Source organism: Chrysemys picta, chromosome 2, assembly GCF_011386835.1.
Source record: "Chrysemys picta bellii isolate R12L10 chromosome 2, ASM1138683v2, whole genome shotgun sequence".
NCBI lineage: Eukaryota > Metazoa > Chordata > Testudines > Emydidae > Chrysemys > Chrysemys picta.
This window is the reverse complement of record NC_088792.1, coordinates 109,675,306-109,689,636: the sequence shown is the minus strand read 5'-3', so window position 1 is coordinate 109,689,636 and position 14,331 is coordinate 109,675,306. Positions and strand designations below refer to the sequence as shown.

The following is a 14,331-nucleotide window of genomic DNA, read 5'->3' as shown; positions in this document are numbered from 1 at the left end:
TAATGGCCAGTTTTTTTCCGGAGTGGTTACAGTTAATTTAGAATCCAGAATATATAGTTGGTAGTTCAAATTATTCCCTGTAACATATTATTTTGTCTGTCTAAACTGTGAATTTTACTTCTTACCGTGCTACCTAACCTGTATTATGTCCTTCTGAACTTCCTTCCAGTCTGCTCTAGTCTTGACTAGGGCTGGCTGGAAAACAAGAACTGCATTTTACAAAGAAAAAAAAAATACAAAGATGTTTTGAGATTTAATTTTTGTTTTTCATTGGAATGAAGCTGAGACTTCAAAAATTGAGAGAGGAAGAGCCAAGTAGTATGTGCATTCACCTGGGCTGTGGCAGACTCTATTTCAAGTCCCCACTCTGCTTGATTCCCTGGGATATTGGCTCTTCTGGGGTCAGTTGTTGTTGGGTTTTCACTAGAAATTCCATCCTGAACCAGGAAAGTGTCACCAAAACCAACACACTTCCACAAAGTTTCAGTTTTGACCAATTGACATTAAAAAAAAAAAAACTTTAATCAAAAAATTCCTGATCAGCTGTAGTCTTGACTAACCTAAATACCTTTGTGTCATCTGCCAATTTTGCTTCCTCATAGTTTAGTTCCTTTTTGTGATCCCTAATAAAAATATTAAACAATACAAACTTTAGCACAGACTCATGAGACATCCCACAGTTAACCTTTTGTTATGTGTAAATTGACTATGTGTTCTTAGTGTTCTTTTGTCTGATAGACAGAAGTTAAAGCCATTCAAGAAAAATGTTCAATACCAGGTATTTAATACTTGGTTGGAAGGATTATAATATTCACTTGAAAGTACAGTACTGCTTCCAGAGTGCAGGTATAATTATAAAAATTAAAATCATACTAAGTTATTGTAATTACCCTTACTCTTAAATTACAGTGTCAGTACTCTGTCTATAAGAATCTCTGGGTTTGATCCTATATTCCTTGTGAAAAAAGAAGTCCCATTGACTTGAACAGGATTTTTTGTTGTTCAAACTGACATAGGGCCAGGCCCTCTGAATATCATAGAGTAGCTTGTGTCCTAATATCCAGTTTTGTTTGCTGTGACCTAACTCTTGTTTTTGTTGCAGTGTATCCATCTGATGATATACTTGCTATAACTAAGCATGTGGTGGAGATACATCTGCTAATGATATTTTTGTACCTGGTGCAAACTAATATCACCACCCTCCAATTTTTCACTTCATTAGCAAAGACTATCAGTGTCTTCCAAACCCAGAAACACAGCAAACTGTGTGCAAACTAGGGCAAACTACAAAATAGAAAGAGCTTGATGGATAGATAAATGGGAATAAAGAAAAGGAGAAAGGTAAAGAAGGGCAAGAGGCAAAGCTAGAATACAAAAGTGTGTGTGTGTGTGGGAGGTAGAATTGAAATTAAAAGGGAGGGAAATCACTTTTGTATGGTAATGTGTCTATTTGTGGCATACACTATGGCAACCATTTTCCAACCCAAATTCATATAAGACTTCATCCTGCTAGGTACTGAGCACTTCCTGCAAGGTCCTCTTCCTCAGTGCCCTCAAATCCCATTGGCTGCATTAGTAGCTGAGAATACTCCACATCCCATAAAAAGCTCCGTATTTTGCAGGATGAGGCCCATAAAGAATTGTTTTCCTAAGGGAATGTAAAATGTACACTACTATATAAGGTGCATACTTTGAAAAAAAATTCTGGGAGATTAAAATCCAGTCCCCTGGAAAGGGAAAATGGCTAGTATAAGAAACCGAATCACTGCAGCCATACATGTTTTAGGGGAGGAAATATTGGTATTACTTTTCTCTAGCACCATTTCATTGCTGTTCAGGGAATGAACCAAAAGGCAACTACTGATCAGTAAGAAGAATATGAGGAAATCATGTTATCCTTCTGCTGAGGAAAAGGAATGCCTTACCTCATGCAGATCTTTCTACTGTACAATTATTTGTGTCTTGTGTGTAAACTCAAGCTGTAGGCCTAGAATTTTTTCTTCTATTTAGTAAATCATGTAAGCTAAAATATCACATACTAAATGCTTAGATCTTGTATTTTTAACTAAATTTCAATAAAACTTCCAAACTTCTCTTAGAAGAGTATTATGACAATGCAGTAATTTCAATTTCCTTTCCTGTGTAAAATATTAGGATTTTGTAGATTACAAATTAGTTACGCATGTAAAAGCTGGTTATTGTTTGTCATATAATTTTAAACATGGGTTTTGATTGTATGTATTTTTCATTTCATTCATCAGATATTTTTCTGTTCAAAAGTTTACATATATGTCATATCTAACATAATGCAAATGACAGAGAATGAAAGCAGTGGAGGTGGCCTGAATGATTCAATAGAAACACTATTCTTCTATGTCCACCTACGGAGGCACTCCCAGGCTATTGTTGTTACCCACACAACTCCTTATCAGTTTATCATTAGGGCAATCCCCAAAGATGCAAAATCATGAATCACATCTCCAACATCATGAGCAGTTTAAAAAAGTAGATTAAAAAAAATCGTTTGGGTTTCTTTTTATTTCCCTTCTGCTTTTTGAGCCCTGACGGGGCACTCAGGTCACATTTTCAACCTTTATTCCTGCAATTGTGAGTGATGGAAACTCTCTTTAAATAAAAAAAGAAAGCTGAGATTCTCACATGAGTCCAGGACATAAACTTTGAACTAAAAGTACAATTATTGAAAGATTTGTGAGAAAATCACATGAGTGGGCAACAATGTTGGCAACAGCTTTGAAACCCAAACCTCATTAGTTTAGGTCTCAGTCCTTCACAGGAAACCTCAAAAAAGTCATCCATTTTGAACTCAGTGGTAATGTTCCTAAGCATAAGCTCGAGCACTGATGTAAGGGTTTGACTAACCTAAAATAGTTGGATCAAAGCTGAAAATAAAACTTAGTTACATAATTATATATTTTTAAATTAGTTTGAAATGAGCTGAACTGGGTTACACAATCCTTGTTTTCCTCCTCTCAGGACCCTCATCACTGGCAAGCAAGTATACTACAGAGGTAATATTTTGGAGGGGCTGAATCCTCTAGGGTCTTGTCAAACTGCTGCACTAGGCAAGCAGACTGCTTCCCTTGCACAAGACTTGAGTTATTAGTCCCTGATTCTGCATCTGATACCATGCAGCTGGACTGCATGGGACCCCACTCTCCATAGAGTTCTACCAAATGCAGCAGTCCACCCACACACCGTCAGTTACAGGATGCGGGGCTCAGTTTTACTTGGAGAAAACTACCATTGACATCAGTGGATATTTTGCTTTGGTAAAGATGTGGCCTGTTGACATCATTTTCAATGACTGTTTGAGGATACTAGAGGGAATTCAATCCTCCATTTCCTGTGTGTTGTGTTAGACTCCAATTAGTAGGTGAACCAGGTAGAATCCTCCTTCAAACTTCTCTACCTCCTGTGAAAGCCGATAGCACACGGGCTGAACAGCTGTTGCGCCAATGTCTAGTTTAAATTAAATTAAAATGGTTCAGATAATGGTGAGGTAAATTTTAACAGAATTTATTTTATAAGACAAATAAAGTGGATGAGTGTTTTTGTTTCTGTAGAGCTGTGGGTGATCACCACCTCTGAAACTCAGGCCCCACATTGGTCACCCAAAACCTGAGGCACCCCAAATCAGTAGCCACTTTTTAAAATTGTTGGCATTGATGTTTAACTATATCACAAATTAAAGTAACTCTTAAAACAGTTAACATTGAGAAAAGTTAGCTTTAATTAAATGATTTAACCTAGCGCCTCTGTGCCTGAAGTCACAAAATAGGTCAGCTGCAAATCCTGCAAATTATAAACAAAGGTTTTATATACACTGCACTGAATTTTGCTTCAAAAGCTGAAAAATAAAATAATCATAGGAAAGGCTATTGTTGTGGGTGACTTTTGTGAAAGAAATACTTGAGTTTCTACTTCCCTCTGAGATTTATATTAAGCAGTTTATTTTAAGTAGTTAGTTGTCAAACCCAATCATCTGTGGTATTTCTCAAGTTACATGGTATATAAAGAGTACAGAGAAATTAATGGTCTATTATGTACATTCCAGATTCATTGTGAGCCATCAGTATATACAAGGCTTGATTCTCATGTATACTAAGATCTCTTCACACACCAATATCTCCAATGAAAGGTGCTTTTAAATGGGCATACATTTCATTTTCTCCCACCTTAAGGCTCTTTGACATTCCTCGAGTGGTGTAAATGAGCATCAAACTCACAGTATTTCAGGCAGAAACGGGAGAAAATATTTTCACCAAAATTCTTTATTTTTTTTCTGTTGAAAATTTTCAAATGTTGAGATTTTTCAAAAATCTCTAGTTTAAGGTGTTCTCTCAAAATGTTTCTAGGCTTTACTTCTGGCCTTCTTGAAACTGTTTTTATCCTATAGAGAAAGTATTCTGGGTTCATAGTTCATAGATTCCAAGACCAGAAGGTACCATTAGATCATCTAGTTTTACTTCCTGCATAACACAGGTCATGGAACTTCCCTGAAATGTAATTTTTTTATTTTTTATTTTTAACACTCTGAACAATCCATTGCTGACAATCTCTTTTAAAACTACATGTGTAAAGCTTACCAAATACATTTTGTTGGGCTTCTGTGCTTAGTTCCCCAGCTACAATTAGCTAACAATATTTCCAGAACTGCACTGACAATATGATTGATGAAGCTGGTAAAAAATAAACTTACCCTCTCCCCTCCCCCTAAAATAAAAAAAACTCACCACTCCATCAAAGATATTTTGACATGATATAACACTATATATATTTAAATTGTTGTTAAACAGAAACGGCCTAATTAATTGTAGCTCCTTTCATAGAAGGGAAAGGAACTTTTGCCTTATGCTGTAGAAGAGAAGTACAGTATTGTCATGTTTGAGAGGGTAATATCAACAGAAAGGAATATTGCAGAATGGACAAAATTAATTAAAATATTAACCTATGCTTGACAAGGTCCCTTACTTAACTTTCTAATTAAAAAGATAGCTAAGCTCTGGAATAGGTTACAGAACACTCATCACTTGAGGTTTCTAAGAACACGGTAGACAAACAACTGTCAGGGATGTTCAAGGTATAGTTGATTCTGCCTCAGCATTAGGGGATGGACTAGATGATTTTTTGAGGTCCCTTCCAGGCCTACATTTCTATTATTTCTATTTTTAAACATTCTTTCTTTTTAAACAATATTGATCCCTCTGTCTTTTATTTGCTTGTAATTCTTCCATTTGCTAATGAGTCATCAATATAGGAGAATCTAACTTTCTTCTTTTTTAGTGCTGTCTCAGATTGGTGACATAAAGAGTACTAGACAAAGTATATAACCTTTTCTCTCCATTATGTCTTCAACAAAACTTCATATCTAGGAAATCAAATAAAATAATGTTTGGGATGTTTGAAACAAGAGACTGATGCAGTTTCTGATGACCTGCATTAAACAATTTACTTTGTGCTTATTGTTTAGCAAAGCAAATCTTGACAGATTAACCTTTAAAAATTTATATTGCAAGGTATTTGATCCCATTTTGGATCTTAATACTTAACTCTATAAACAACATTTGACATTTACCAATAGTAATGTCAGGAACAAACATTCCACTACAAAGTTTTTGGTTGGCATTTTTTCCCCGCTCTTGGGGCTGGGAGGTGACGGAGGGAACATTTTCTTTACTTTTTAGCATATGATGACATAACTGCAGAGATTACTACTAAGAAGTTTAACTATTTAAAACCGCCACATGGCAACTATAGGTTAATGCTGACTTTTTGGCTGTGACCACTCTATGATATGTGATAAGAAGCAATGCTTGTTAAAGACATGAAGATAAGAAATTGGCTATTTCATCTTACAGTGTCTATTTGTGTCCTGAATCAGTCATTTATTTAACCAAATGTGTATGTTTAAGCACACAAATAGTCCTCCAGAAGTCAATGGCATGACGGCTCACATCCTTAAAGCTACCATGGTACTAAAGAACCATGCTGGCTTGGAATCTTTGTTTGTAACTAACTGACTGTGCTTCAATCAGTAAGGTATATTGATTTCCTTTATAAGAGATTATAAAGTAGCATATTGGTCTCAATGCACTGTAAGATACAAATGAAATATCTTTAATCCTACAGTATGAATGCCAGAGAAAATAATAATGCACATTCCTGAAAGGCAGTCTCCTATAACCCTATGCTTGCTATATGCTAATATGTGAAAAGAAGGTAATACATTTGTCTTAAAAGTGAATTCACCAGGATTCAGTGTATATAAAAACTTTGTTTATAATTTTCAGGATTTTCAACTGACCTATTTTGTTACTTCAGGAATAAAGGTACTGGGTTAACTCATTTAATTAAATCTGACTTTTCTCAATGTTAACTGTTTTAAGAGTTTCTTTAATTTGTGATATTTTTAAACACCAAGGCCAACATTTTCTTAAGTGGCTACTGATTTTGAGTGCTTCAGGTTTTGGGTGAGCAATGTGGAATCTGAGTTTCAGAGGGAACTAATAAGGGAAATAACAAGAACCTTCAAATAATTGTGTGGGTTTTTTAAAATCTCGCTTTTTAAGGTGCTCTTGTGATGTTGAAGGTCTGACTCATAATTTTGAATCTTTGGAGATTACCCTACTGATAAGAAGTTATATGTGGGTAACAACAATGTTGCCTAGGAGCACCTCCGTAGGTGGACATAGAAGAGTAGCCTTTCTTCTGAATCATTCAGCCTATCTCCAGTGGTTTCATTCTGTCATTTGCGTTATGAAGTACATGTCAACATTTGAACAGAACAAATATCTGATGAATGAAGTGAAATGTACATTGAACCATAGCCTATGTTTAAAATTATTTTAAAGAAACATCACCAGCTTTTCTATGGGTAACTAATTTGAAAGGTACAAAATCCTAATATTTTACACAGGAAAGGAAATTACTGCATTGCCATAATACTCTTCTAAGAGAAGTTTGGAATTTCTATTCTTTCATTGAAATTTGGATAAAATAAGAGACCGAATAATTTAATATATGATATTTTAGTTTTCATGATTTACTATGTAGAAGAAAAATGTCTAGATCTACAGCTTGAGTGTAAACACAAGACACAAAGAACTGTACATTAGATGGATCTGCACAAAGTAAGGCATTCCTTTTCCTTTGCAGAAGGATAACAACATGTTTTCTTTATACTCTTCTTACTGATCAAGAAATGAGCCAAATGGCAACTACTGAACAGTGATGAAATGATGTTAGATAAAAGTAATACCACTATTCCCTCCCCTGAAATATATACGCTCCAGTGATTTGGTGCCTTATATTAGCCATTTCCCCTCTCCAGAGGACTGGGATTTTAATCCCTCAGAAAAATATTTTTTTCAACATGTGCACCTTACAAAGTAGTGTACGTTTTACTTTTCCCCAGGAAAGCAATTCTTTATGGGCCTCATCCTGTAAAATGCGGAGCATTTTATGGGATGTGGAGTGTTCTCAGCTACTAATGCAGCCAATAGGATTTGAGGGCACTGAGGAAGAGGACATTGCAGGAAATGCTCAGTACCTAGCAAGATGAAGTCTTATATGAACTTGAATTGGATAATGGTTACCACAGCATATGCCACAAATGGACACACTTCCTGGAATACCATATATCTGGAGATTCCCCCTCCCCATTTTTAATTTCAGTTTTACCTCCCACTTTTTATTTTGTAGCTGTGCCTCTTGCCCTTCTCTCCTTTTCTCCTTTTCTTTAATTCCATGTGTTTATACATCGAGCTCTTTCTATTTTTCAGGCAGTTTGTCCTCGTTCGCACACAGTTTGCGATGTGTTTCTGGTTTTGGAAGATACTGTTTTGGTATATTTAATTGCTGATGAAGTGGAAAATTGGAGGGTAGAGGTATTATTACTTTGCATAATGGTACAAAAATATCATTAGCAAATTAATCTCCATCACATAGATTCATAGAATCATAGAAGATCGGGGTGGAAGAAACCTCAGGAGGTCATCTGGTCCAATCCCACACTCAAAGCAGGACCAACACCAACTAATCAGTTATAGCAAGTATTTCATTGGATGTATACATTACAAGAAAAACAAGAGTTAGGGCACAGCAAGCTAAGCTGGATATTATGATGTATGCCTACTGCATGATATTCACAGTGCCTGACCCTGAGTCTACTTGAACACCAAAAAAAACTCTTGTTGAAATCAATGGGACTTCTGGTTGCTGAGATGCTGATAGACTGAAAGGAGAGATTTGACTCTATGATTACCAAGTAAGGATAATTAAAATAGCTTGTAATGTTTTTTTCTTTTATAATATACTCTGGAAGCAGTACTATATATTCAAATGAATATTATAAACCTTCCAATCAAGCACTTAAATACCTGGGTATTGAATTATTTTGAGTGGCTTTAACTTTTGTCTATCAAATGGAAAACAAACAGTAACACCTAATCAATTTTCACACAGCAAAAAGTTAACTGCGGTGAGCCCCATGGGTCTGTGCTAAGGTCTGTGGTGTTAAATATATTTATCAGGGAAAGCAAAAAGGAAATAAATTATGAGGAAGCAAAATGTGTAGATGACACAAAGTTATTTAGATTAGTCAAGACTCAAGCTGGTCAGGATTTGTGTGTGTGTGTGTGTGTGTGTGTGTGTGTGTGTGTGTGAATTTTTGTTGTTGATGTTGGAAAATGTTGATTGGTCAAAACTGAAACTTTGTGGAAGTGCATTGGTTTGCTGACACTTTTTAGGTTCCAGATGGAATTTCTGATGAAAAGCAAAGAACAACTGACCCCAGAGGAACCAATAGCCCAGCGAATCAGGCAAAGTGAGAACTTGAACTGAAGTCTGTCACAGCCTAGATTAGTGCCCATGCCACTTGGCTCTCCCTCTCACTCAATCCTTGAAGGATTTCAGTGTCATTCCAATGCAGAACAAAAAAACAAATTTCTAAACCTTTTTTAAAACAAAACAAAACAAAACAAAACAAACACCCTTAGTTCTTGTTCTCTAGCTAGCACTAGTCAAGACTAGAGAAGACTGGAAGGAAGTTCAGAAGGGCCTAATACATCTAGCTAGTACAGTAAAAGGTGAAATTCACTGTTGAAAAAGGAAAAGTAATGTATGTTAGAAGGAATGAATTGAACTACTAATTGTATATTTTGGGTTCTAAATTCACTGCAACTGCTCTGAAAAAAGACCACACTATTATGTTGCTAGCTCAATTGCTAGCAGTCAAAGAGCCTAATGTTAGGATATATAAGGAATGCACTGAATATTTTTTCAAACATAAATTATGCTCCAAATTGTGCTTGATTTACTCTTGTGAATCTTCCAAATTAAGTCACTAGAAAAGCCTTTGTGAACAGCCCAAAGAAGATTGCACCGTTATATTATCCAGACATAAGAACATAAGACTGGTCAAATTGGATCAGACCAAAGGTCCATCTAGCCCAGTATCCTATCTTCCAACAGTGGCCAATGCCAGGTGCCCCACAGGGAATGAACAGAACAGTGATCCATCCCCAGTCGCCCATTCCTAGCTTCTGGCAAACAGAGACTAGGAACACCATTCCACCCCATCCTGGTTAACAGCCATTGATGGACCTATCCTCCATGAATTTATCTAGTTCTTTTTTGAACCCTTTTATAGTCTTGGCCTTCACAATATCCTCTGGCAAGCAGTTCCACAGGTTAACTATGTGTTGTGTGAAAAAATAGTTCCTTTTGTTTGTTTTAAATCTGCTCCCTATTAATTTCATTTGGTGGCCCCTAGTTCTTGTGTCATGAGAAGGAGTAAATAACACTTCCTTATTTACTTTCTTCACATCAATCATAATTTTATAGACCTTCATCATATCCCCCCTTAGTCGTCTCTTTTCAAAGCTGAAAAGTCCCAGTCTTATTAGTCTTTCCTCATACAGCAGATGTTCCATACCCCTAATAATTTTTGTTGCCCTTTTATGTACCTTTTCTGAGTCCAATATATCTTTTTTGAGATGGGATGACCACATCTGCACGCAGTATTAAAAATTTGGATTTATATAGAGGTAATATGATATTTTCTGTCTTATTATCTATCCCTTTCTTAATGATTCCCTACATTCTGTTTGCTTTTTTGACTGCTGCTGCACATTGAGTGGGTGTTAAAAGAGAATTATCCACAATGACTCCAAGATCTCATTCTTGAATGGTAACAGCTAATTTAGACTCCATCATTTTATATGTATAGTTGGGATTATGCTTTCCAACGTGCATTGCTTTGCATTTATCAACATTAATTTCATCTGCCATTTTGTTGCCCAGTCACCCACTTTTGAGAGATCCTTCTGTAACTTCACAGCCTGCCTGGGATTTACTATCTTGAGTAGTTCTGTATCATCTGCAAATTTTGCCACCTCACTGCTTACCCCATTTTCCAGATCATTTATGAATATGTTAAGACACAAAGCATTAGTGCATAGTTCTTTTATCCTGGAGATATATGGTCTGAGCTTACTCCCATTTGAAATTAATGAGAGTTTTGCTATTGGAATTAGGGGGAAAGGATAGGGTCTTTGTGGGTCTTTTAAAATTTAATATAAAGGCCTTATACTTGTAGGATGTTAAATGTAGCTAAGCTAATTTTTCTTGTCTATAAGGGGAAAAATATGTTGAGGGGTCAGTCTTTTATAGCTGACCAGACATAGTTACAGAGTCCTCTAGTAAATAGTACACTGAACCATGTAAAGTATTGTAACATGTTTGTCTGTGTTAGTATATGAAATAGCAGGAAGGATTTGGATTATTCAATCGGGGTGAAAAGAGGGAAGGACATTAAAAGCTAGCTGATTTAATCAACAAATATTTGTAGTTTTCCCTTCCTTCATTAATTAATATAATTCATGTTATGTAAATTACTTCCAGCCAAAGCAACATTTTCATTTTCACTTCATAGGCATAAAGTAATATAATGAAGAGTATGAAAGAACAATGGCTAGCCACCTACAGAAAGGATGGAAAAAGATACCTTTTTAGCCATAGCAGGAAGAGTTCTTGGGTGAATTGAGTGAATCGTAAAAATTTCACTTGACTAAAACTCATATTAAAAGAAAATCTTCCAGGAGTACATTCTGATTTTTTTCTCTTGACCTTGCTTGTATGCAGTATTTGCCTGCAGACTTACATTTTACATTCTCTGAGGATAAAATCATTTCATCCTCAATAAACATTATAAATTAAAAGGGGTTTGAGTCACCAGACTCCACCATCGCATGCACACAAGTAAAATAATTCATTGTTCAGAGACCATAACAAATTTTAATGTGCATTTTACAGAGTAAACAGAGGGCTGCATTGCCATCTGCAAGGGGTCAAACCAGTGGAAGTGAATGCATGTATTACAAAATCCACACAGTACTGAATTACAAATTAAAAAATAATGCTTCATCAAAAAAGGAAACAAAAATATCTGTTGGTGGCACGACATATAGATAATATTAAAAACTGTCTTGCATGAGGACCATGGTATGTCTACTGTGAAGTTATATCACACATACTGTAAGCAATTTACAGAATTGAAGTTAGTTTTGCATATACAGGAGTTGCAAAATTAGAGAAAACACATTGAAATATAGAACACACACACACAAAAAAATGTATTTATATTACCACCACACAGTCAATAGGGGTTGGCCTAAGTCAGCAACTGCCACCATTGAACAAGAAACAAACCAAGAGAAAAGAGAGGAAAAGGAAGGGGGTAGGAAAAAAAGGAGAGGAAAAAATTCAAAAAAGTAAAATAAATAAATAAATAAAAAACCTCAATAGTGCTTCTTGCTTGTCTTCAGAAACAACGTCCTCTAGTCCTGTGAGTTGCTTTGCAATGTTTGTATTTTTGTTTTGCACTCCCGACCCCCACAAAAAAAAATAGGCTTTTCATCAAAGTTTCTGAGGTGTTTTTTGTCAGAGGTGATGCTGAGTCATTTTGTTTTCTTGGATTTTTTTGTTGGTTTATTTTTTTTATTTATTTATTTTTGGCCACTCTTTGCCTCATGGCTGCCACAGTTCTTTCAAAGAAGGAAACCAAATATCATCCATAGCGAATTTGTATAATACTGATGACTTGCAAGCCAACCCCTGAGCAGTCAAGGATATGATGCTTCTACTTGCTGAAAGAAAAGGAAACTAGGTCTTGCTGTTACAAAATGTCCTGTTACATCATACCCGTTCTCGTCAAATAACTGATCAGTGATACAGCAAAGAAAATAATATAGATCAAGAAAATGTGGTATCCTCTTCGTATATATATTTATATGTTTAAACAATATATATATTTGTTTGTTTTGTTTTTTTGTACTTCCTGAAGGTGCTCCATGTGTAGAGAATTAGAGTACATTGGGTGCAGAGTGGTGGTTGGAGGTTAGGGTCAACTTTGCTGTCCGCTCCGTGGATTTTACAGGCGATTTGCTCTTTGCTTTAAGAAGAGAAAGTGATATTGGAAAAAGTCAGCACTTTTAGATTAAAGCAAAGCACCCTTCACAAAGCCACAAACAAGAAGCAGGACAGAAAGTCCATGGCTTGTAGCTATCCTCGCACCTGCGGAAGAAGTTATAAGATATTCGCTCATCTTGCAGATTTCCAATGCTCCTTATAAGGCTGTTTAAACACATACATTTTATATATTTAATTAGCTCGCCAGCTTGGCTCTGGTGCCCATGAATGTCTTGGCATGCACTGCAAATAACAACACATACAAAGTATTTCAGTCCCAGGGAGGTTCTTTTTTTTTTTTGTATGTCTTTTTAAACAATGTAATCCAATTACGATATACAGAGAAAAACAAATCTAAACACCTTCCACCTCAAAGCATTCCTTACAAAATAATTTCTAAAGTTGCTCAGTAATGATGGTATTTACTTACTAACAAAACAGTCTATTGTTGGCTGCAAAATATTTGCTTGCAAAATAAAAGCAATGCTAACGAACTTGGCGGAATGGCAGTGCAGTGTAAGGGAAGAAATGTATGCTAAACTCTTTGAAGTATATTTATTTTTGAGTAATCAGATCTTCCAATTATTTTTTCTCTTCAGAAACCTAAGAGAATGATGGTTAAACTGTGACACTAGATTTAATGTAAGATCCCTTAGAACTATGCTAATTAAAATTGAAAAGGTGGCATAGCAAGTATTTTTGAGTTCTCGATGTGTGACATGCTGGGTCTTAAAGTGTGAGACCACTGCTGTACATCATAAATAAGTGTTTTCAGAAAGTGCAAAAGGACTTACATTACTTTAGGGGAAAGTTGTAAACTGAATGTGGCCATACTCTTCTTTAAAGTTCTGTTTATAAAGGGTTATTAAATGATTGATTAGATGTTACAAATACGATCAGCATGTGTTTATAGATGTCGGTCAGGTCCTCTGTAGATAGCACTGTCAATGCTTATAAGCAACATGTTGTGGTTTTGAACTCCAATAACTGATTTAACATTGAGAAAAACATCTACTAAGCCTTTATAACCTATTTACATATAGAACTTCAATATCAAGTGTGACCCTGAATTTCCTTACAACAAAAAAAGTGCACATGTGACTTCATAAAGCTATAATATGTATTATTAAAAGTCAAACGAAGTTAATGATATCAAAGATGCTAGGACAAGTGGGTTTTTTGCCCCTTCAGCTTACAGATGTCTGTCCAGTTAAATATCTGTCCTCTTTTGCCTAGAGAATATAGTTTTAGGTAAAGCCAAAAATATTTGCTTTCCTTTCCGTTAGAATGGAGATCAAATTAAATTCCAGGTCCCAATATACTGCCTCCTTTTGCAAATAAAAGAGTGGCTCATAGTACATGGAATTAATATGAGTAACTGGCCGAACTGTAACTTTTATATACAGAAGTTGCCATTACAAGGATTTTTACCCACTGTAAACACACAAGGCTATCTGAACTAACTGAAGTATTGCAAGTACCCATATAGGGATAGAACAAATGAGGACTTTGTAATGATACCCACTGCAGTTTATACATGGGATTTCCAAAAGGGGCTAAGGAAGCTGTGTGCCCAACTCCCATTGAAAGTCAAAGGGAGTTGAGAACATAAGAACGGCCATACTGGGTCAGACCAAAGGTCCATCTAGTCCAGTATCCTGGCTTGTGACAGTGGCCAATGCCAGGTGCCCCAGAGGGAATGAACAGAACAGGTATTCATCAAGTGATCCATTCTGTCGCCCATTCCCAGCTTCTGGCAAACAGAGACTAGGAACACCATTCCACCCCATCCTGGTTAATAGCCATTGATGGACCTATCCTCCATGAATTTATCTAGTTCTT

At 35.9% G+C, this 14,331-nt stretch overlaps 1 protein-coding gene across 4 annotated transcripts in view; it reads right to left on the bottom strand.

The window, feature by feature from the left end:
• VSTM2A (V-set and transmembrane domain containing 2A) overlaps positions 1 to 14,331 on the bottom strand; it is a 50,801-nt gene that overhangs the window by 7,774 nt on the left and 28,696 nt on the right. The window contains exon 5 of one of the 4 annotated variants that reach the window (XM_005304416.5): positions 11,297 to 12,594. The exons of 1 other annotated variant lie outside the window; for it this stretch is intronic. In XM_005304416.5, the coding sequence (XP_005304473.2) occupies positions 12,518 to 12,594 (77 nt within the window). In that variant the 3' untranslated portion in view covers positions 11,297 to 12,517. Of the gene's footprint in view, positions 1 to 11,296; positions 12,733 to 14,331 lie in introns of those variants that run through there. 2 more of the 4 variants (XM_005304419.5, XM_005304415.5) reach the window with 2 other exon arrangements.